This window comes from Peromyscus leucopus, chromosome 3, assembly GCF_004664715.2.
Source record: "Peromyscus leucopus breed LL Stock chromosome 3, UCI_PerLeu_2.1, whole genome shotgun sequence".
Lineage (NCBI taxonomy): Eukaryota > Metazoa > Chordata > Mammalia > Rodentia > Cricetidae > Peromyscus > Peromyscus leucopus.
Genome location: NC_051065.1, coordinates 131,848,628 through 131,873,479, shown reverse-complemented (window position 1 = coordinate 131,873,479; position 24,852 = coordinate 131,848,628). Strand labels below are relative to the sequence as shown.

General features: G+C 38.5%; 1 protein-coding gene across 10 annotated transcripts in view; it reads left to right on the top strand.

The window, feature by feature from the left end:
• The window catches only part of Slco1c1 (solute carrier organic anion transporter family member 1C1), a 42,219-nt gene extending 25,774 nt beyond the window's left edge, over positions 1-16,445 (top strand). For all 10 annotated transcript variants that reach the window (XM_028872245.2, XM_028872244.2, XM_028872246.2 and 7 more), the window contains 6 exons: positions 724-919; positions 6,555-6,720; positions 9,828-10,012; positions 11,102-11,166; positions 14,296-14,413; positions 16,219-16,445. In XM_028872245.2, the coding sequence (XP_028728078.1) occupies positions 724-919; positions 6,555-6,720; positions 9,828-10,012; positions 11,102-11,166; positions 14,296-14,413; positions 16,219-16,441 (953 nt within the window). In that variant the 3' untranslated portion in view covers positions 16,442-16,445. The remainder of the gene's footprint in view (positions 1-723; positions 920-6,554; positions 6,721-9,827; positions 10,013-11,101; positions 11,167-14,295; positions 14,414-16,218) is intronic.
• Positions 16,446-24,852: the final 8,407 nt, after the last annotated feature.

Sequence of the window (24,852 nt, the reverse complement as noted above, 5' to 3'; positions counted from 1 at the left end):
ATAACTCTGTGTCTAAGATTCCATTTCCTAATACCTTGAAGAAGATATGACTAATACAGCCAAGTGAGGGAGGAAAGAGGACTTGACTTTAGCCTTCCTACACTTCAATTGAGTCTTAATCATTGCTAATCATAATCACGAAGAAATTTCTCTCTAGAGGATAATAATATGCGTACTCTTAAGATTGCAGTAAAGACCAAATGTGAAGGATAGTGTGAGTACCTGGCACATGCACACATGATGACACATGCCACTTTAGCTGTAAGGAGAGCTTTAAAACAAGAGACTAAGAGGCTGAATCAACAAGATTTTGTTTGAGCTAGAAATTAGAAAGCAAAACATAAACAACAAACTTCCCTTCATTTTCTGTGCCTATTATACTATGGATAGTGTTAAGGAGCGTTAATGTCTACTCAACTGCCACCTGATTGAGAATGCTAGTTCTGGGCATCTACCAGAAAAGACATTGTTTCATCAATTCATTCAGCATTAATGGAGATGAATATTGTGTCATGTAGAATGTGAGGCTCTGATACTTCATTTTATGCTGTTGTTAACCCATGACCTTTATTCTCATCACAAACTCTTGGTATATGTTTACCAATAATAGTAACAATATTTTCATAAGCACAGTTTAATACATCAGAACAATTGGTGGGTTTTTGCAATCACTAAGGACACACGTGTGATGCTCAGAGATCTCTTGTTTTTCTTATTCCTCAGGGCTCATCAACATTCCTGCAGTGGCCCTTGGAATATTCTCTGGGGGAATAATTATGAAAAAATTCAGGCTGGGTGTATTTGAAGCTACAAAACTCTACTTGGGATCATCTGTCTTTGGTTACCTCCTCTTCCTCTCTCTGTTTGCCTTGGGATGTGAAAATCCTGGTGTGGCTGGACTGACTGTGTCCTACCAAGGGTATGTTCCCTCGCAACATCACTTGAGGAGATGGGATAGCTTAACTCAATTGTCAGTAGAGTTTTCTAATAAGATTAATTTAATATTTTAAGGCTCATAACTTATAGAAAGTAACTTTTTAATGGAATAGCTGATACTACTTAAAGCTTAGAATCTGTTATTGTCTCCCAATTTTGTAGTTTCTCCCAAATTTGAATTTGAATGTCTTATAGAAGTATAAAAATTGCTAAATCTTATGTTAGAAAATTAACCTAACAAATGAAACAATGCAATCACGGGAATACAGAGCTCGAATTTTTAGTAAAGTGATTATTTATGGGTTGAATCAATTTGGCTATAATGTTCTTGTTTTAAAAATAGAATAACAACTGTCTTTTAAGATTGTGGAAGTCTTAAGTAATGTCATATACGTGGTTGTGATTAGCACTTGCCTGCCATAAAACAGTTGCAAGCAGTTGCCTTTTCTCCCCTCTGGACTCCCAGTTAAGTGGGTTGATCTTTAGGCCATCCCTCCTAGTCTCTGCTGTGCTAAAAACACAGCAAAGTTCAGCAGAAAAAGTTATCTAATGGCAGCTATCTTTACCTGTCCATCTTGCACTGAGTCTAAAGAACATGAATAACTTATATTTCCTGTTTTTACCCTCATTCCTATGCCATCCCGTATGTAGGAGGTGATTTAATTGTGTTGTTTCTAGCTTTTTTTCTTAATGCAAAGCTGAATCTTCCAAGACCTATTTCACTATCCCATTTAAGAATCCTTCTTATCACTCCACCAGAGGGAGTGTCTGCGTCCTTTCAATTATTTTACACTGTTCATCTACAGATGTTATTGAGCCTCTACCATGTACCAGAGAGGATTTAGATTAAATCTACCAGACTGCTTGAAGCCCTGCAGAGGCAGAAAGGCAGGCTCAGGTCTTGTATTCACTAGTTTCTTGTTTTCAATGCCTGCGATCAAATACCTAACAAGAAGCAGTTTGAGAAAGGTAGTGTTTATTTGGGCTTACAGTTTGAAGGGAAATATACAGCCCATCATAGAGGTTAAGGAATAGCAGCAGATGGCCCCATGCCTTTGTGAGTGCATAGGAACTGCTTGCTCCCATCTCATCAGACCAGGAGACAGAGCTGAGACAGGAAGGAACGTTGTGTTACAAACCTCAAGGCCTTCTGACCCAGTGACCTACAGATGTCACCTCCCAAAGCTTCCACAGCCTCCCCAAACACCACCACCTAGTGGTAGAGTCAAGTATTCAAGCACATAGTCTTACAGAGGATATTTTTAATCCTCTACATTTTTATCTCTCCTCTTGCTCTTTCTGATCATCTGCCTTGTCTCTACATTCTAGCCTCCATTTTCTTCACCAACATGACATCTTCTGCTTGCAACTAAGCACACACTATAATTTCTCCTGTTTAAAATGGAAACAGTGAATGCAAAGATAAATAGAAATGCATTCCTAGCAGGATTATGAGGCTGAGGAGTCCGCTGGGGTCAGAAATGGACAATAAGAGTGTTAATGGTAACTATGAATTGCTAGAAGACTCTGCAGAGAATAGAAGCCTTGTGCTGTCTTTGGCTGTACCTTTTATATTCATTATAGACCAGAATGGTGGAATTGTTTGTAGTTTTCAATTTAGAAAGCATCATGAGTTTCATTTTCTAATGCATATCCTCTACACTTTTATGCAAGTTAGTTTTGCTAAACTTCTTTGAAGGAAAGTGAGTTTTAAAAAGTCAATTTGCTTCCCAAACTTAATGTCTATCAAAGGCAGATCTTGACCTTGCACACAGGCTTAACTCAAGGTATACTGTTCTTTCTGCATTATGCTGTTTCTAAGGCAAAGTGAATACATAGACAACAGCTGCAAACTTTTGAGGTTCATATTATGAATGTTTTATGATAAAAGATAAAATATTTTAAAGAAATAAAAGATAATATAACCATTGAGTACTAGCCTCTTCAGCAGAGTCACCTTGAGAGACTGTAGCTGAATTGCAGTCAATGCTGGCATTGTTTGGTGCATTCTGAAACTCCTCTTTCAGAATTGCTTTCCATACTCTTAAAACAGCCCCCACAAGTGACAAAGATTTAACCTTCGAGCATGGCTGTGCCAGTGGTAGCAATCGAAGAAGGGCAGCACCACTAGGAAAGTACCTCACTTCTCAGCACAGCTCTCTGAAAGAAGTCTCATTGGGGAATAAACACTCAAATGTGTTTGTTGGAACTCTTCTTATAATTAAAAATTTAAGCCACAACCTACTGCCAAACACATCCTTCATATAGGTGTGTTTGCAATTAAAGTCTGCCCTAGATGGCAAAGTAAACATATTCCCTGGTAATGTAAAATAATTAACTTTAATGCAAAATGCTTCCCCTGAGATTTTCTTGTGTTGCTTTGTTTGAAAGGTAATTTTGATTGTAGACACCCAGGAGGTCCTTTATTGACAAGCTTGAGCTGACAGCTGAGGGAATATCTGTTTTTTAGTAAGAAGAATAATGCTGATAGGAGAACAAGAATTTAGATGCAACAGGCCTGGAAGGGTCCACTCCTAGGTTTGTGACTAACAAACAATGTGAGTTTGAGCAAGTGCCCAGTCTAACCTGACCTTCCTGATATGCATGTGAGTGGGTGGCCTCCATCACATCAAGGTTCATTGGAGGTCCAATCATCTGTGACCTTGACCTCAAAGGGCCTATGGGGACAGATGCTGGTCTTTCAAAGACATTATTGTCATTACAACTTCAGATGAAACCATTCATCTCAGCTAGCAATTAACACTTCATGGAAGAGAAGATTAAATGGTCCCAGAGGACTTTGCAGAGACCCAGTTAAATGCCCTTTTGTTCTGTTTGGCATGACCTTTGAGATGGCCCAATCCACAGCAGCCTGAGTAGATGGACTGTTACCCCAACTAAGAAATTACTGCTGTAATCATATAGGTTAGATACACATTAGAAGCAAGGGCCCAAAGCACTGCCTCTTTCTCTAAATACCACTTTTTGATGAATGTGATTTCAATACTAACGTGTTTTAAATACTAATACTAGAGAGGCTGAATCAGGTGGTCTGAGAGTTCAAGCCACACCCAAGCTTGACCACACTGTATAGCAGGACCTAGACTCAAATGAAAGACATTTTTTTTCTTTGATGATTCAGGTCCCATAAACCATGTTTCTAACTCTGCTATGTGCTAAGAGTTATATTTACACAAGCATCATAGGAATAAATAAACAAACTGATCTGGCCTCTGAGTATACATTTCAAAATATTGTTTATTCATTTAAGTCTCTAAAATACCTCCATAAAAAATTCTTCACAGTGAGAGAGATCAACACAAAAGAAAATGAAATAAGGGAGGAAACTGAATTATGAAAGGTCTATGGGCATTACACATAACATGAAGCCAAAATAACATACCAATGGGTGAGTGCCTTACAGAGAGACTAGAGAAAGAGAAAAAAAATTCAAGAAAACCAACACTTGGAAGATAAGTATTATTCATTAATATTTAGAAACATTTTCCATCCTCCCAAAGTTAGTACTTCAGAGTGTTCCAATAAATTTTTGTGGCTAAATGAGTTGTAAATTTGTTGAATAACAGGGGACTCTGTAAGCAAAGATGATGAAGGATGCTGTTGACCTCTGTACATGGGGAAACTGCAAGTTTTCCTATGTTCTGCCCAGTCCACAGCCACTCAGACCCAAGTAAACACACAGAGGCTTATATTAATTAAAACTGCCTGGCCGTTAGCTCAGGCCTACCACTGACTAGCTCTTACACTTAAACTCAGCCCATTTTTGTTAATCTATATGTTGCCATGTTTCCCGTGGCTTTACCTGTGTGCCATTGCGTGCTGCTCCCTGGATGGTGGGCTGGTGTCTCCTGAGTCAGCCTTCCTCTTCCCAGAATTCTCCTTGTCTGCTTATCCTGCCTATTTTCATGCCTGGCTACTGGCCCATCAGCATTTTATTAAACCAATGTACAAAAGCATTATCCCACAGCATTTCCCCTTTTCTGTTTAATTAAAAGAGGAAAGTTTAAACTTTAATATAGTAAAATTATATATAACAAAATAGTTATCAAGCAAGAATTACAGTTACAATATCTAGTCTATTTGTATTTGGCAAATTCAAAGAAAATATTCTATTTATCTCTTATTTGTGAGTCTAAGGTTTTATATCTAACTTATCTTTTATGATAACTAAGAAAGATTATGACTATCTAGTCTTCAACTACATCAAAGACCTCAGAAGGATATAATATTATCTAAGTAAATAGGAAATGCATTTTAAGCAACTTCCAAAAATCTAGAATGACAGAGATAGCTGGCTGCTTGAACAGTTACCCAAAGTTCTTCTGCAATGTTGGGGCATTCATTTTTCAGCCTACCGGCCTAGATTCTTTCAGTTGCTTCTCTCTGTGTCCTGTAGAATGTTTGGTAGTTTCTTCTGTGAATTAGGAACCTGAAGGACCATCTTGCCTTGCAGTGTTCAGTGGTCACCTTCCTATGGGTCCTGAATGTCTAGTCCTTACAACATTTTGTCAAGCAGTCTAGGCAAGAACAGTTTCTTGCCCAAATGACTATTTTGCCAAGAAGAAGATAAACTCCATATGGAGTGTCTTCAACACCCATCTTTCTCTCTGAAGCAAATCAGTGCTGCCAGGAGCAAACATGTCTCATTGTCCAGAAAGTCTAAGGTTCTAAAACATTTTAAATGCCATATTTTGTGGGTCTTTGAAATGTTTGAAGATAACCTACCTAATTGAATTATATCTATGTATACCTAGAAAACTTAACATGACTCTAAGTTTTACTATCATAGAAACCTAGTTATTAATCTCTATTTCTTAATTTTCCATTATAATTGAAATGAGTTACATAAACATAATACCTCAAACAAGAGTAGAAATATATATATATATATATATATATATATATATATATATATATAGTATAACAAAATTAACTCTAAACTTTAAATTTGCATCAACACCTAAAATCAATAGCTATGTAAAACATTTTAAACAAGTTGCTCTTTAAAAGTAGGTTCAACAATCCATCCTTTTATCCTATCATATCTATATCCTATATTTCCATATCAGAGAATATAGAGACAAAGGATTCATGGGCATTATTTGAAAGACATATACAAGGAGGTATATGATCATAATGGATGCAAGAAGGGTGTTCACTGTTAGCTGCTTTCATTCATTACTATCAGCAATATCCATCATACTGATGTCCACACAGTTACAAAAGACAGCATGCATAATGTCATAAATATACCTTGAATTTCACTTTTCTGTCTTGTAACCATGGACCAAACCACCTTACCTCAGAAATTCATTGCAGGACCCAGGAATCAGGAGACTTTAATATAAGACCTTTAAGCTAAGAAGTGGATGTGGCTAGAATGGGCAAACCTTTTAAGACATAGCTTAAGGGAGAGTCAGTTAACAGTTGGCTCATATTTAACACTTAGATGCTAAGATCTTTAACACAATTGTATTTTCAAAAGACAAACAGTTGCCAATATCACAGCATTTATATGACTCAAGAGCATTGACAGTTTAAAAATAGGATTTTGCCTGCTAAGAGGTAATATTTTATACTCTTACGTTTCTTTTCAGAACCAAACCTGTCTCTTATCATGAACGAGCTCTCTTTTCAGATTGCAACTCAAGATGTAAATGTTCAGAGTCAAAATGGGAGCCCATGTGTGGGGACAATGGGATCACATATGTGTCAGCTTGTCTTGCTGGTTGTCAATCCTCCAGTCAGAGTGGAAAGAACATTGTAAGAAACTTCTCCTAATGTATCTGCCTGCTAACTGGCTACTGTTTAGACCCATGTTGGTCCAATGGGGTTTTGGGAGGTCACCCAGGCAGAATCCCTTGTTCTGACCCAACCTTTGTATTTGTATATAAATATAGGGAATTTAAAACACTCTTATGGATCTAAAACTGCAAGAATTAAGGAAAAAATTAAGGAAACAGGTATAACAACATTCATAATTGTTTAGTCTACATCTCTCATTATATTGTGAAAATTATTAGCCCAGAATAAGAAAGTCCCAAACACATTGCATCACTTTTAAGATCTACTTTAGGATCTGAGTCCCCTGATCTCAAAGTTCGTAGATACAGGAGGTTTTAGGGACAGCACAAATATGGGGGTTAAGAGATCTGTATGTGAAGATATGGATCCAGGAACCCAGAACTGATTCCAGGGAACTTGATGGTTTTGAAGCAGCTCTGCTCGATCAAAAGTAGATGGTCTGAGCTGCTGAGTAGCTCTAGAGTGGGGATGGAGTCAGAACTCCAGGTAGGAAGCTCACTCAGCCTGTCCAGGTGGTTGAGACAAATGGCTTGAGCTGCAAGCATTTACTTCATAGTTGTAGAAATGAAGTCCAATTGAAAGAGCCAGTGGGTCCAGTGCGAGATGAGGGCTGACTACCTGGTTTGCAGATGTCCTCAGAGCAGAAGGCAGAAAGGAAGGACAAGGTGTCTGTTGTAGTTGGCTTTTTGTCACTCTCACAGTTCCCTGAGAGGAAGCATTTAAAGAAAGGAAAGCGTTTTTCAAGAGTAACTTTTCAGTGTCTTCGGCCATGGACCTTAGGCTTGCTATTTCTGGGCCCGTGGTGCTTCAGTTTACCTTGCAGGGGACTGTGTGATGGACCACCATCAACCTCACAGTGAACTGGAAGGGAAAGGGAATCGGAAGGCAGGCTACATCTTTCCAAGGCCCTCCCCAGTGACAGCTTCCTCCAGCTAGCCCCTTCTCCCACTTTGACCACTTCCAATAATACCACCATATTATGAATTTATCAAAGAATTAATCAGTTGATTAACTCAGAACCCTCATGATCTAGTCTTTTCCACAAATCCTGTCAACTGGAAACCCAGTCCCCAGTACTGCTTAAACTTTAAAGTGTTTTTTTTTTTTCTTATATGGGCACTAATTCCTGAACATGTTATCTCCCTGACCTTCCAAAGGCCTTACCTCCTTATCTCGCTGCACAGGAGCAGTGAAGTAAGTAAACTGGGGCTGAGCACTCAGTGCACAACTGAAACTAGCTGTGAAGGACTTGATGTCCTCCAGTCATTAACAGACCCCCCTCTAATCACATCTTGGCATTTCAGGCCAAATGCTGTCTTCCATAAAAACTGAACAGAACAAATATATTTAAATATAATTATTGGCTAGTTATGAATGCTTAGCCCAACACATTTGAGGACACCCCAGATGATAGTGAGACACAGGAACATATAACAGCAAACAAGATCAGGATTAGAATATATATATATATATATATATATATATATATATATATATATATATGAATTGTGTCAACTTTATTTCATTCTTTATTTGCAAATTCACTCTTCAGTGATGGAAATGACAACTTGCTGTCTTAGTTAGTATTCCCATTGCTATGGTAAAATACCATGACCTAGAGAAGAAAGGGTTTATTTCACTTATGCTTCCACATCACAGTCCATCATCCAAGGAAGTCAGGGCAGGAACTCAAGGCAAGAACCTAGAAGCAGGAACTGAAGTAGAGGCCCTAAAGGATGGCTGCTTATTAGCTTGCTCCCTGTGGCTTGCTCATTCTCCTTTCTCATACAATGCAGAAAACCCTGCATAAGGGTGAAAATCCACAATGGACTGGGCCCTCCCATATCAATCACTAAATAAGAAAATGCTTTACAGACTTGCCTACAGCCCAATATTATGAAGGCAATTTCTCAGTTATAGTTTTCTCAGATAACTTTGACTTCTGTCAAGTTGAAAAGAAAAACTAGGACTCTTTTAATGTATGATACAAATATATAATAAATATCATGAGATTCTCATAAATAAACTGCACAGAAATAACCCATGGGTGATAAAAAATTACACCTTCATATTCAATATTTAGTTCTCTTTTATGTATAAGGATTATTTTTCCTAAAAGAAAAGGTAAATTCTTCCATATCTTCTAATTCTGCTCATTTATTTAATGGTTTTTTTTCTTAAAAACTGAAAATGAGGTCAATTTTAGGCTCTGGATATGTAGTAGTGACAAGATAGGGTGATCTTGCTTTCATAGAGGTTATATTCTTGTAGAGAGATGAAACTTAAAGATAAATAGCCATGTACATAGTGACAGGGACTGAATTAGGATACCAGAGCAGACAGATGGGCTGTGGTTTAGAAGGGGAGCTCATGGAAGTTATCTCTAAAGAAACCTCTAAGTAGACAAAGGGAAGCTGAGCAGGCAAGAGGAAACTTTCCTGAATGGGAAGTAACAGGACCATGAGATGTAGGTGAATTTGCTGTGTTCAAGCTGGGGAGGGGGTGGTTCTAGAACAAAACAGATCTGTAAATTTGCCATTGTAGGAGCAATTTGTGTAAGCAAAACAGAGGGTAATAGGGGAGATTGTTGACCAATGAGATCAGGGTGAGATCTGGGAGCTACATGATAAGAATGGATAATTCACTACAGTGATTTGGGATTCTTACAAATGTATAATAAATCCTAATTTCAGGGTTAAGGGCAGTGAGAGAATTTGAGCGATCACTTGGTTACTATGTGGAAAGCAGATTGTGGTTGGTGAGAGTCGAAGTAGGTTGAGCACAAAGATAATCATGACAATAATCAAAGCATGAAATAGTGACAGTCATGTGTAGACTGTAGGTCGCTATTTAAACAGTGAAATATTCTATTAGACCTAATATATACTTACCTTAATATATGTTGATATATTAATATGTTAATATATGTTAGTATAAGCAAAAAGTATTCCCCATTGCTCATGTAATACCTGTATACTATACAAAAAAGTATTTAAAAGAAATATGTAACTTCTGATTTAATTAAATATATCTCAATAATTGGACTTTTCTCTACTGTGTTACAGATATTTTCTAACTGCACTTGTGTCGGACTTGCAGCCCCTAAGTCAGGAAACTGGTCAGGCATGATGGGCAGGTGTCAGAAAGATAACGGATGTCCCCAAATGTTTCTGTATTTCCTTGTGATTTCAGTCATCACGTCATATACGTTATCTCTAGGTGGCATACCTGGGTATATATTACTCCTGAGGTGAGTGCTGAGACTTCTTCACTCCAACTTTTTCATCAAATACAACATATACTCTTCTCTGTGGTCATGATTCTTGATAGCTTTTTGAAACAATTGGCCCCAGCCCCTGATTTCACTGTCAGATGAGCCCACTTAGGTTTTTATAGCTGAAAAGAGTTTTCTTAGTTCAATATATTTGTAAATCCTTGATCTAGAGCAATGTTAAAACCTACATCATTGAAGTTTTACACTAAACACCATTTGGGGCTTCTGATGTTGGAGTCATTATTAATAACACAAATAAAATGTACCTTCCATCAAATGTATGTAATAGACAATTGTGAAATACTTTAAAGGTATGTTTAATAACATGGTGTTTTGAACTGGCCATTTTGATCTGTAGGCTATTATATTTTACACATTACTGCTAAGACTGGAATTTTCTATGATGGGTGTTATGTTTTTTAATCAATTCTAATCTATGAATATTATGTGAATGACTGAAAACAATTTTATATACAAGACCCTAAAATATGCATTCCTTTGTGTATATTATTTAGAATATACATTTTAAAGAATTATTTAAATAAAAGTTAAGCATTGATTTCTAGTAGATCATATATTTTAAAATGTGAGGATTGTATCACTCTTTTAAATCAAATTAATGAAATTAAAGAATGATTAGATAATCATGACCAGATTAAAGGTTGTATGAAAAGGTGTTTATGTGTGTGTATGTGTGTGTGATGTGTATACATGTACATGTTTGCATGTGTATAGTGCATACTCGTGTGGGTGTGCCCTCTTGAGCAGGGCCTAGATTGATGTTGGCAATCTCCTCAAATGTTCTTTCAGTGCCCTTCTACCTTATTCCTTGAAGCAGCATCTCCTAGTCAGAACTCATGTTAAACATCTACTAGCCATCTTGCTCTGATGATTGCCTGCCTTTGCTTTCTCAGGCTGTACTAACAGCCAGATTACCAAGTCCACTCAATATTTATGTGTGTTCTGAGTTTCCAAACTTCACCCTCCATAGTTGTGTGGCAAGTGCTTTAGCCATTGAGAAATCTCTCAGGCCATATTTTCTAAATGGTGCTTTTCCTATTTTAGGTGCATTCAACCACAACTTAAGTCTTTTGCTCTGGGTATCTACACTTTAGCAATAAGAGTTCTTGGTAAGTATAATCAAAATGACATTTTTTTCTTCTCTTTCTAAAACATTGTCTGTATGTGTGTGTGTTTATATTGGTTTATTGTCAAGGGCCCCAGAAGTGTCATGGACAGTGGGGAAATAATCCATGGAAGGTGAAGAGTGAAACTTGGGTCAGCACTACTTTAGCAGCTTCTGGGTCAAAACTTCCAGCGTCTGACCTCATAGTTTATTTTTCTTACACATTTAAGCACAGTAAAACTTGGAGGGAAAGTCTCCACAATCATCACAACAAAACTTCAGGGACAGCTACATTGAAATCCCCTGGCAAGCTATCAAAGCACCTGTAACCTTATTGAGAATGAGTTCTATTGGCTGATGAACAGCACTCAGGGTAAGGGCCTAAGAAGGAAGGATCTGTGATAAGCATAAGGATAGACTCTGTTGATGGAGGATTCAAAGTACATGGGCCTCTTTCATAAAGAAGGATTGCAATCACTGAGAGACAAAGCTCAAGGTAAGGGCCTAAACCATGCTCCCAGTTTTGGGGGATTCAGGAAGGCTGGCTCCATAGAGTAGCAAAAAGATCACTAGGTTGTTAGACTACATCCACTCAGGTTCTTCCAATGCTTTCTCTAAACTGAGCCTCCTACAGTTTATACTGATGCACGATTTCAAATGAGTATGGACTTCCTGGTTTGTCACTGTTTAAGGACCATGGCTTGCACTCTTCTACAGGTACAAATGTCGTCATTTTGTATGACCACAATGCATCGTCACAGTCAAGAAATTTGGTACCAATGTGTTATTATATCTTCTATATATTACACAATCGAATTTAATTCACTATAATGATGTCCTTCTACACCCTTCTACACTCTTGTTCCAAAGTGAGTGGAGGGCCATGTACTGCATTTAGCTACCCTTGTCAGCCTCTAATAATCCTTCCTTTTTGTATTTAGGCAAGTCTGTCATTTTTATGGCTACTCTTCATTTGCATTTACCTGGTTGTTTTTGTAAACAGTCAATAAAATATTTCAGGTGAGAACTATATAGGTGACACTGTGTATCATTTTGCCCATTCTGTCCTGAAAGCTGACTTTAGGGTAGACCATCACTGGATAATGGCCTCTTGGTGAAAGTGAGGGCTGTAACTGTCTCCACAACAAAGATCATTTGTCAATAATAAGTGATCTGTGAGATGACATCATTATTTCATTTCTGCCATATGTTTTGCCTGAAGCTGAAATGACTATAATTGATTCTAAATTAAATCAATTATATCATGACTATTTATAAAACTTCAATGGAATTTTAAGCAGGCAATATTTTAAAAGTAATTCCTGTTTGTTATCAAAGGCCTGTGTGTCATGATGGTATCATGAATACATTAGGATGGCTTTAGTAAGAGTACACTATTTTGTGTAACTATACACTGTGGTTTGAATATGAAATGTGCTCTCGTGGGTTTCATTTGTTTAAGTGTCAGAAACCAAGCTGGTGTCACCATTTGGAAGGTTGAGGTACCTTTAGGAGGTGAGACCTAGCTGGAGGAGGATATCTCTAATGAAGGGGGGCTTGAGGTTGATAACCTGTCAATTTCTAGCCAGAGTTTTCTATGCTTCCTGCCATAGCTGTTTACCAAGCATGCCCCTGCTGCATGGACCACGCCCTTGACATGCTCTCCCCACAATGATTCATTCAAATACCTTGAACTGTTCCTTTGTTAGGTGTAAAAATGTTGGTGACTCATAAACAACAGCAACAATGGTGCAAAACAGATGTTAATAGACCATCTGTTTGCAATGCATAAAACAGAAATGAAACTATGAACTCATTTTAATCCTTCCAGAATTCTTGTGTTGGAATTTGTTGGTAAGAATTATCTTTTCTCCCTAGGAAGGATTTTGCCCTCAATAATCAGTTACTGAGCAACGATGAGCACTATAGCACAAGTAAGAAAAGAACTCCCTGTGCCTGCATAGTTTGTGTTCTGGCAGAGAGCACAATTAAACAAGCTGTTCCAAGAGCATTAAGGGTTTGTGAAAGGGAACAAGTACTGTAGGCTGGTGAGCAGAATTAATACACTTTAGGTCATAGGAACGGCCCTTTCTGAAGGGAATCACTTAAACTGAGACTCAAAGGGTATGTGTGCATTAAGAAGACAGAGGCAGGGAGGAAGGGTGATGGTGCAAGTTTTTAATTCCAGTACTTGGGAGGCAGAGGTAGGAGGATCTATGTGAGTTGGAGACCAGCCCGATCTACAGAGCGAGTTCTAGGAAAGGCTCCAAAGCTGCACAGAGAAACCCTGTCCCCCTCGCAAAAGAAGAAGAAGAAGAAGAAGAAGAAGAAGAAGAAGAAGAAGAAGAAGAAGAAGAAGAAGAAGAAGAAGAAGAAGAAGAAGAAGAAAAGGGAGATAAGAAAAGTCAATTTGTTTCAGAGAAAGAAAGCTACTCAAGGCATTAGGCAAGAGGACAGATTATTTTAAGCATCAAAAGACATTCAATAAAACTGAGATCCAAAATATAAGGCAATGAATATGACCTCAATGAGGCCAGAAATGTACTGTTTGGTCTTGGAACAAACACCTTAGGCAATTATCTATGTGGTTATTTGCAGTAAATAGGTAAGAGAGTGCTAAGGAAATTGGCAAAAGGAATCTTTAGCTATCGCTTTTATTGGGAGTGGGGTTGCTAGGAATCGAACCCAGGGCCCTGAAGTATGCTAGGCAAATTATCTACTAGTGAGCTGTACACATACCATTGCTAAGCTTTATATTACAGCAGTAGAGAGGAGAACAGACACCTAAGTAGAGATTTTACATGACTTGGGATATACTAAAAAGGAGCGAGTGAGGGGCTCAAAGATGGCATCCAAGCTCCTCGCCCTGGCCACTCGATGAGTCAGTTGAGGGAGAAGTTGTGTTCACATTAAGTATAATGCATCGGAGATGTGTACGTGGAGGTATACTAATGAGTGTTACTGTATTAGTCCAGAGCTTGGGACCAAACCCTGAGCCATAGAAAGAGGTCTCTGTGAGAAACTGTGGCTTTTTGTCTCCCAAGCAGTGATTACTGGGCTCAAGGTAAGTAAGTGGTTCTGCGTCACCATTCATAACCAAAAACTTAGATGCAATCATTTGTGTTTCTTGCAGCAGGAATCCCAGCTCCTGTGTATTTTGGTGTTTTGATTGATACTTCATGCCTCAAATGGGGATTTAAAAAATGTGGAAGCAGAGGCTCCTGCAGACTGTATGACTCACATGCTTTCAGGTACCATGTCAAACACATTCCCAGATCTCTGTGCTGCTACATCACATTTTATATAACATCACTGAAACCTAGAATTTCATATGGAGTTTCCATGTTTGTAAGATAAATCAACCAAAAACTGGGAGCTCTTTCATATACCATTCTATTATTTGATATTTGACTTAAGATATATAGTTCCCAGTGTTAACACTGAATTTCATTTTAAATGTCATTATTTTATTCTTATTTTTAAGTTATTATACAAAGTAATAGATTTAATGAATTTTGCACACATGTATCATTATACTTTGTTCTAATTTATGCCCCCTCAAATAATCATTTTTTAATATGATGAAAATTCGTCAGATAAAATGCCTCACACCTAGAATCCCAGAATTTTAGGGGGCTAACAGAAGAGAACTAATGCTCCCTTGAGGTCAGCCTGAGCTATATAATATGTTCTTGGCTAACCTGAATCTACAGAGTGAATAACCCTGCCTTATAACATACACACACACACACACACACACACACACACACACACACACACCCACACACACACACGCATATACTCATGAGCATGCACATATGACAAATGATGAAAATTTCTAGAATATAATGACATTTTTGAAAGTTTTTGTACACAAATGGCAAGACATTCCCTGAAACTGAGATGCATTTAAATTTAGGTCACAGTCTGGGTTTAATTCTATTCTTTTTTAAATTGAGCCAAACTGTACCATTTACGTCAGCACTAATCCCCTGGGCAAGATCTGGATTTGGCTCTCAATCCGTCCGGCTCTTATTGCCAAGCTGATGTTCAATTATTCCAGTACTTGAAATGCATAAAAGTAAAAAGCTTCCTCTGTGTGGGTGAGCGTGTCTAGGGTGGAGAGCGTGGTTTTCTCACTACGGTATCATTCAGTCCTGTTCATCAAACCTTTATTCTCCTTATTGCTCAAAGCCATACTCCAGTGGCTTAAGACCAGGGACTTCCTTTTTTTTTCAAAGACTTACAAGCTGAACACTTTGTTTTAGAGAAGTAAAGCTGGATCTCCAGCATCTGAGCTGAATGTGAATTAGTCAGACCATCTCAAATAAGATAGGTTTAATAGGCTTTGATGTTTATGTGTAAAGGGTTTTTGGTCCATAAACCAGGCCAGTTTGGGGAGTATGATTTGGCGTCTGCTCTCATTTGCTGAGACTAAGTATTCACTGTAATGTGCCAGTTGTGTGAGGTGGAGACTGTGAGAGCATTTACCATGTGACCAGGACAAAGCGTAAAGCCTGTCCTTCTATGTTCTTCTGGTACTAAAGACTTCTGAGGCAAGAGAACAAACTGAGCATCAGGCTCATTTTCAGGCAGTTCTGTGCCACGAAGAATTCTGACCCCTCCTTCAAATTGCTTGCTGCAGCCTTTCCTTGGAATGTGTGAGAGGAATATTTGAGACAGGATCACCACATGACTTAGTCAAACCTAGACACTTTGGAAAGTGAAAGAGATCCTTTTAAAATTATACTTAGGACAGCAGTAGCCTAACTGGGACTGCCCTGAGCAAGCAGGAAGATGACTGCCCGACTTCAGGAACTCCTTACAGAGGAAATGGAGTTTATTATATCATTTGCAGTAACTCGGAATGACAATACTACTAAGAAATACAGTAGCAAATGGCTGGCAGTAGGTCACCAGTATTCATAGCCACAGGCCTACTCTACATCTGTGTCCTCTAAGAGAGTCATCATCACAATACTAGAACCTTCAGTTTATGTTTTATTTCAAGTTGAGTAGTTGTGATAATTATAACCGAGATTCTCTCTCCTTTTAGACACATATACCTGGGACTGACCACACTCCTTGGTACAGTGTCCATTTTCCTAAGCATGGCTGTACTTTTTGTTTTAAAGAAAAAGTATATTTCAAAACGCAGCAGCTTTATAACCACCAGAGACAAAACAATGGTGTCTTCAAGCTTCAAGAAGGAAACATGTGCTGCAAGGGATCGTGTGCAGCAGCCCAAGTACTGGCCAGGCAAGGAGACACGACTATAGAAAAGTCATGAAAAACAAGCAAACATGGAGGTCATTTTATCCAATACATGAAAATTCTGTAAACAAATAAAATCATAATCAAAAGGGCTTCAACATGTAATTTCCTTCTCCTTTCAAAAGTATGTCTGCTTTTATATTTTACTGTAAGCATCAGATGATAGAACTCTAATAAATATCACTAAACATAGAAGATATAGATGAAAAATTATTTTAAAACCTTTTAACTTATTTATACATTTGTTTTAATTATTTCCTTATTTCTGCTTTGTTCTGCATTGTGTCCATTGATAAGTAAGATGTATTCCTGGAAAAAAATGTCTCTCATGTCTGATTATGACATGTCATCTCTAAATTGAATCATTTTGGGTAGTCCCTAAGGAGGGCATTCAGTTTTAGATCCTCTTGGAATGCAGCAATTGATACAGAAAAGATTCATCATGACAGAGTCTTGGAAGACTATTTTAATTTATTAGTTCCCCCACTAATCATTTATATATATATATATATATATATATGTTCATTGTGACATTAGAAGCATCCATGGCTGCATTGTCATTAATGTCATTTTGCTTTATTTTCTATACAATAAATTAAAATATTTTTAAAACAAATGCTATCCATATTTCTATGTATGCAGGCAACTCTCTACTTAGATGCAAGGTGTATTCACAAAATATACTTAAAAGTTAAGTTTGGGGTGTGTGTGTACCTGGACTGGGAATTAAGCATGACCAGAGTGCATTATGGGAAATTCCCAAATAATCAATAAAAATATCATGGTGGAAAAATGTAGAATTACAGATACTACAAATTGCATATATATATATATATATATATATATATATATATATATATATATCTGTGGTAGTATGCATTACTGTGTAGTGTATCTGTGTTATATAATGTTTATGTTTGCCATATATGCACTATATAGTTTATCTGTATTTTATATATAAAGCAGTCAGAGATTTTGACCCTCCAAGGGCTCATTTTCACCCTGTTGAGATTGTAGGCTCTAGATTCCATTTGTTTGTCCTAGTTAGTTTTTTTTTTTTTTTTTTTTTTTGTCAACTTGATACAAGCTAATGTCCTTTGGGAAGAGGGGCTCTCAACTGAGGAAATTCCTCCATAATAGTAGCCTATAGGCAAGTTTGTGAAACATTTTCTTGATTAATGATTGATGTAAAAAAGTCCATCCCACCTGAGCTGGTGTTCCTGAGCTCTGTAGGAAAACAGACTGAGCAAGCCACGAGGAGCAAACCAGTAAGCAGCACTCCTCCATGGCTTCTACATCAGCTCCTGCCTCCAGGTTCCTACTTGGAGTTTCCACCCTAAATTCCCTCAGTGATGGAGTGTGACCTGAGAGTTATAAGGTAAAATAAACCCTTTCCTCCACAAAGAGTTAAGTTTCTGAAAATCGAAAATACCTGTGGTTGTTATCCTTATAAAGTGAATGGATAAGTAGTATTAAGGCTGGGTGTGTTGTCTGCGGTGTCTAGCTGGCACATACCTGGCAGGTTAGGAAGATTCCACCAGGTAAGCCTCTGTGACTCTCCATTGGAAACCTTCAGTTCAGACACTTCCTCTCCCCTGGCATTTTGGCGCTCCTCTGACTGCAGTTAGTGAGTTTGGCAGTCAATACTCTAATCTTAAAACCATTACCTCTGTTTTTATTCCTCCACCATCATCTAAGGAACACAAAGATAAACCAGAGGACCTTGTAAAGAGGCAGCATACCCAGAAGCTTACAGTCTGAGCCAGTCAGCCTTCTGTAAGTCCTGGACAGTCCAAAGACCTGGTAGTCTGTAGATGTAACCATCTTGTTAAATAAGAAACACAGAGCCAATGCAGAGAGGAAAGCCCAAGAGCTAAGAGCTAAGAGCTAAAAACCTTACCCTTCACTGCTGCTGCTGTCCTCCTCAGCAAGAGACCTACTTCCTGTCTGTTTGTCCTTTTTATTGACTTTCTATTCCGCCTTCTCACTGGTTATAAACCCAACCACATGACCTCCACGTCACTGTCTATCTGTATAGACCTCCAGGTCTTCTATGGTTGGTATTGAGATCAAAGGTGTGTGTCTCCATGTTGGCTGTATCCTTGAACACACAGAGATCCACCTAGCTCTGCCTCCCAAGAGCTGGGATTAAAGGCGTGCACCACCACTGTCCAGCTTCTGCTATGGCTTGCTATTAGCTGTGACCCCAGGCAACTTTATTTATTAACATGCAAATAAAATCACATTTCAGTACAAATAAAATAACACCATATTAATAAAATATCACCATAGTAGTCAGGCTAAGAAAATAAGACTGGGGGTATTTCAGTGTGAGTGAGACAGTGGAGTGCCTTGGATGCAAAAGGGCACACATACATACCAAGGGGATTTTCAAAGCTGCATGAGGAATCCATCATCATGGCATGTCAGTCACACTAAAACCTGTTTCACCTTCACAACACTAATGATACCAAAATCTCCATTTAGTGAAGGGTATGGCAAAGCTGAAAAAGGTTCCATAAATTGCTCAGCAATGGAGAAGCATAGTCAAAATGAAATTCAGTTCTACCTAAAATCAGCTTTCCACCATATTAGCCTGACCCAATAATGTGTTCTAGGACAGGTGCTCCTATCATTTGTAATGTCTCAGAATTATTTTATTCCATTTGTTTCCATTTCCTCAGCCATCATCTTCGTCTGTATATTTCAACATCATACAGATAACTAGCAGCCGTTATAAGCCACAGAATGAATTTAGTTAGCATGATGAATTTTTTTTCCCCAAGTGGTGTGTCTTGTGTTTGGAATAGTCAATTTTCAATAGGCAGATCCAAACATGCTACTTAAACTTAGTAGGACAGGGCTTTGGAGACTTGTACTTTAAATACAATTCGTTATAAAAAATTTTTTACTTTTGTTTTATTTATTTGTAGGATCAAAGGCATGCTATGGGATACATGTGGAGGTGAGAAGACAGTTTGGGGGAGGTGGCTCTCTCTTTACAACATGTGGGTCCCAGAATGGAATTTGGGTCATCAAGCTTGGCAGCAAGCACCTTTAGGCACTGAGTCATCCCACCGGCCCTTGACATGCAACTTAAAGTAATTTTTAGAACAAACAGAAAACATAAATAGGACACTCCCAAGAAGCCTGTGTGTTTGAAATTCTGCACAGAGCAGAAGTCCAACAGGAAGGCACCAATTAAAACCATAGTTGCTTTACTCATACAGTGAAAGAATCTAATGATCCAAGTATGGCTTTTGGCTGCCTTTCCTTGTCTCTTTACATATCAGTTTCACAAATAAGAATGGGAAATGATGGAAAGATTGAGAATGAGTGGGCTGGAGAGATTGCTCAGTGGTTAAGAGCACTCACTGACTGCTGTTCCAGAAGACTCAGGTTCAATTCCCAGTACCCACATGGCAGCTTACAACTGTCTATTACTTCAAGATCTGATACCTCACACTCACATACATGTAGGCAAAATACCACTGCATATAAAGTAAAAATTAAAAAAAGATTGAGAATGAGGAAGAGAAATGTCCTTTAAAACACAGCCATGTTGGGTCGTGAGAGGTGGTTGAGGTGGTTCAGTGGTTACAACACTTGATGCTTTTCCCAGGAACCAGGTTTGGTTCCCAGTTCCCATATCTGGAGGTTCACAGCTGTAGGGTAATCTGATGTCCTCTTCTGACCTCAGCAGGTACCCATATCTATGTGTGGATACACACACACACACACACACACACACACACAAAACCTTTGTCATTTTATTGAAATTATAACAACAGAATGCTTTATATTTTTGTTGATTTTGAAAATGTAAATGGACCTTTGTTCTGGTAAAGAGGTCTATGTCCACTAGACTGCTGTCCTGCCAGCTCCTGAGCAGGAAACCTTTTCACTGTTGACTGTATCCATCTGACTCATGACAAAGGGTAAATGGTGGAAGTCTGTACCCTTCTCCAACTTGTCTTAATATGTTGATTCAAATCTCTCACCCTAGCTCCCACATTCTCTTCATTTTTCATTTTTTTTGTAGCAACACCCTAACATATAACTTCGTTGCAGGTAAGTCTTTCAAAAGAATCTTAATTAACTTACTCTTGAATGATTTGGAAAATAGAACCATGTTTTTGATAAAAAGAAGAAGTACAGATAACTAAGGAATGCTAAGAGCAAGAGAAATAGCCTATATAGGGAAGAGCCCAATTGATTACATAATAAAAAGAAGCAAGATTTTATGTGCAACCATCAATTCAACAGACTGTAGAATTTTATCTATGGAAATCGGCTCTATGGCATAGGAAGTATCATTAAGTGGAGGGATGAATTTATTAGAAAATATTCAGATATTTTATATAAGTAAACTCACACCTAACAGAGGTAAGCAGACATTCTGTACTATCCAAAATATACTTTTAAAAACCAAACCCCATTTCAGATGTCACAAAATCCCCCTGTCCCCAACCCAAAACTTCAATGTGTGGTGATATATTGTTTGTAATCTAGGAAATAAAGCTTGCCTGAAGATCAGAGGACAGAGCTAGCCAGAGCTAGCCATAGAGGTCAGGCAGTGGTGGCATACACCTTTAATCCTAGCACTTGGGAGGCAGAGGCAGAGATATGGCTGGATTTCTGTGAGTTCAAGGCCATACTGGGCTACATGAGATTAATCCAGTCTAAAAGAGAAACAGAGCCAGGCAACGGTGGCACACATCTTTAATTCCATCACTTGGGATCACACACCTTTAATCCCAGCACTAGGAAGGTTGAGACAGGAAGTGGTATACCTGGGCAGAGAAAGAAATGTAAGGTGGAAGGAGACAGGAACTCGCTCTCTTTCAGGCTGAGGAGTTGGTGAGGTAAGAGGTGGTGGCTGTGGCTTGCTCTGTTTTCTGATCTTTTAGCTTTCACCCTGATATCTGGCTCCATGTTTTTATTATAAGACCATTTAGGATTTGTGCGACATCTTGATTGATATGTGGGGTTCCACAATTGGTTAATGTTCAGTGGGCCACATTATTCTTTTATCCCACAGTCATGGGCCTTCTAGGTGCCCGAGCCTCCAGTGAATGCCTGATTTTCTCTGATTGAACATGTTGAGCATCAAGACTGCTGTTTTAGAGACACAGTGACTTACATCAGATGAAATCATTTCTCCAAAGTAGAGGCAGGCAAACTAAAGCCAGCCTGCTTATGACATCAAGAGGCTTCAGAAGCAGGTAAAAGAAATGATTAAGGCCACGAGGAGAACTTCTGTGGCCATTATTAACATTTAAGATTTTCTGCTTGAACTCATATATAAAAGAGACTAGGAAATGAGTTAATGCTGACTTGATAATAATTGAGAATTACTGTCATGTTTACAATGTGGAGAACAACTGTGGGTGGGTGTAATCGTTACTTTAAGCACTCTGTGTGCTCAGTGCTTTAGATATTCTTACCTTGAAGGGTCAAAGTAATAGTTTCTGTTCTGCATTGTTGCTGATATTTTCGTAAGGAGAACCTGAGGGGCTGGAGATGTAGCTCAGTTGGTAGAGTGCCTGCCTAGCATGCATGAAGCCCTGGGTTAGGTCGCCAGCCCTGCATAAATTAGACATGGTGACTTACATGTGTAATCCCAACACTCAAAGTCATCCTCTGAGACATGTTGAGTTCTGGACCAGCCTGAGCTATGTGAGACTCTGACTCAAAATAAAAGAAAATAATAAATAAATAGAAATGGAGACTAGGAGAGAGTTTTGTTAATTTGGTCCAAATCATCAGGTTTTAGCAATTGATAAAGCCAAGATTTAAACTAAGGTTTACAAGAATTTGTGATGTTGCTTCTGCATTAACCCCCAGCCTAAGCCCCTAGTATTCTATAACTCCATAAAACATCAATTTTGTGTAAACAAACTAGAAAAGTTTAAGGAAACTGAAACCTGTACAAGGTTAATAAGAGTCAGATGAGGTTATTTGAAATAATAAATAAGTCTTTTGCCATTTCTACTTCTTGGGGGCAAAAGCTTCTAACCAGGTTATTTTCTCTTTTTTGATGGCCATAGTCCCATCCTTTGAATTTCTTTTATGTGTCTGGGTGTCATGAATGCATGTATGTCTATGCACTGTGTATGCAGTGCCCAGGCAAGACCAGAAGAGAGTAGGTGTCAGGTTCCTTACCACTGGAGTAACAGATTATAGTGAGCCAACATGGGGATGTTGGGAATTGAACTCCGGTCCTCTGGAAGAGCAAACAGTGCTCTTAACCACTATGACATCTCTCCAGCCTCTACTTTCCATTCTTAAATAGCATGCCCATGTTACTTACTTAGATATTAACATTGCACATTTTCAAATATCACATTATAGCTGTGCTATTTGTTCAATAGCATTAACAGTATTATATATGCTAAAATTTGGAGGTGACTTGGCATATCCACCAAAGTAGGCATGCTGAAAGCATGATCCTTGGTTTGATAATGTTAAGAAGAGGTAGAGGCAATGAAAGGTGATTGAGAAAGTGAAGACAGGTATAGTGCACTGTCATTACTGACCAGGTCCCCTGGTGTCCTGCTCAGTCTGTCCACCAAGAACTGCCAAAATGAATTCACTAGAGTTGAAGATCAAGGCATTTGAAGTTTAAGCTTCATTGAGTTGAGATGAATACTGGTTCTGAGGGACCTAGGTGACTTTGTAACTAAGGCATATACACAGGTGCAACATGGAAGATTTGCTGTTACTATGTTTCATGTGACCTTAAATTTCATGTCACATTGGGCCAAGCTACCTCCTCAAACTTAGGTTATCTGCACCCACTGTCCTCCAGTAAAGCCCTCTCTCTTGTCCTGTGGCATGTCTTTGGTGACCTCTATGTCCCTTGTAATTTGATCACTGCTTTTTTGGATGTTTTCCTTAACAACATTGGCCTAGATCAGGATGTCCCTCTCTGTCCTGTTAGCCTGACCTCTCCTTAGTAGCAATGTTCACTCTTTAATGTCTTCCTTTTTGCAAATTTATTCTCTGAAAGCTCCACAATGTGCCAAGGGATGGCTATTCCCACTGTAAAAAGCCAGGAAGACAGTGGGAACAAGTTACTGACTGAATGAAACACCCAGGCTGGGAGAAGCTGACCAGGAAGGAAAGCTCTGGGATCTGGAAGGCTTCTTCATTACAGAATGATCTGCCTTCCCTGAATAAAATTTACAGATGAACGATAGCCAGCTAATCTCAAAATTTTACAGTGCCTGCTCTTCACAAAAAGTCTTTCTTTGGGTTTCATTTACAATCAGTTGCTGAGGTACCCTGGGGTGCCTACACACTCAATCCTTTAATAAGTGGTATTTTCCAGCATTCTGTCGCTGATCAGTACATCTCCAGTTTCAGTTATTTAGTGTTCCAGGCCAGATCTGGCTTGGAGTAAATATGTCTTTGAAAATGCACACATTGATTTATTTCCTGCCTAAGGCTAACGCCACTGAAACACCCAGTCTCTCAGGCACAAAGAGTAAGAGCCCTCTTACTTTAGGACAGACAGGGACTCAGGAGCTTGACAAGTGCATGATTGCCTTTATTCAGAAACAGAATTAAAAGTGTGTTGAAACCCCAGCCATTTGAAAGCAGGCTTTTGCCGTGAGTCTGCCTGTGTGGAGTGTTTATTACTGCATGCTTTTTAGTTTGCAGTTTCAGATGCATGTGTTGGTGTTATAAATCTGGAACTGGGTTTCCTGGGATCTGGCAAAAGGTTGCATTTCCCTCACTATGTATAAAAACTCCATTCAGAACACAGCTCCATGATTTGTTGCTTTAATTAGAACATTCCGGAGTTCTTAGGAGTCGCCAAATTACCCAAGGACACTGGGAGCTGTGAATCCACACTCATTCTGAGGACCTTCTTGCCATGTACTATTTTCATGTCTCTTCCCAACTTCCAGGTTCAAAGTACTTCCAGCCACTCATGCTTTCTGCAGAGGAAGTGTTGGCTTTTTGCTGTTTTTTTAAAAATGTCCTGAATCTGCAATAAAATTCTCTAGTTTTCAGCTCTCCTGATATGTCTCACATCCAGTAGATAGTGAATTCCCATCTTGTGCTAATCTATGTGAAAGCAGACAGAAATTAAAAAAAAAAAAAAAAAACCCTAATGAAAGAAAAATGACTCTTTTGGTCTTAGAGTGCCACCTAGTGTATTTGATCTTTCTGATTTTATCATAACAAGTGATATTTCTATGCAATATTGACAATGTCTATGTGTGAAACATTGTATGCTGCCTCTGTACTGTCATATTTGATGATCCTTACAGTTAGGTATGTAACCAAACAATGTACATGATATTCACCAGGTTGCTGAGGTTCACAGAGGTTATATAATTCCATGAAACCACAGACATGGAATTCAGATTCCCATTTGTCTTATGACTTTACCTGGTCAGACACG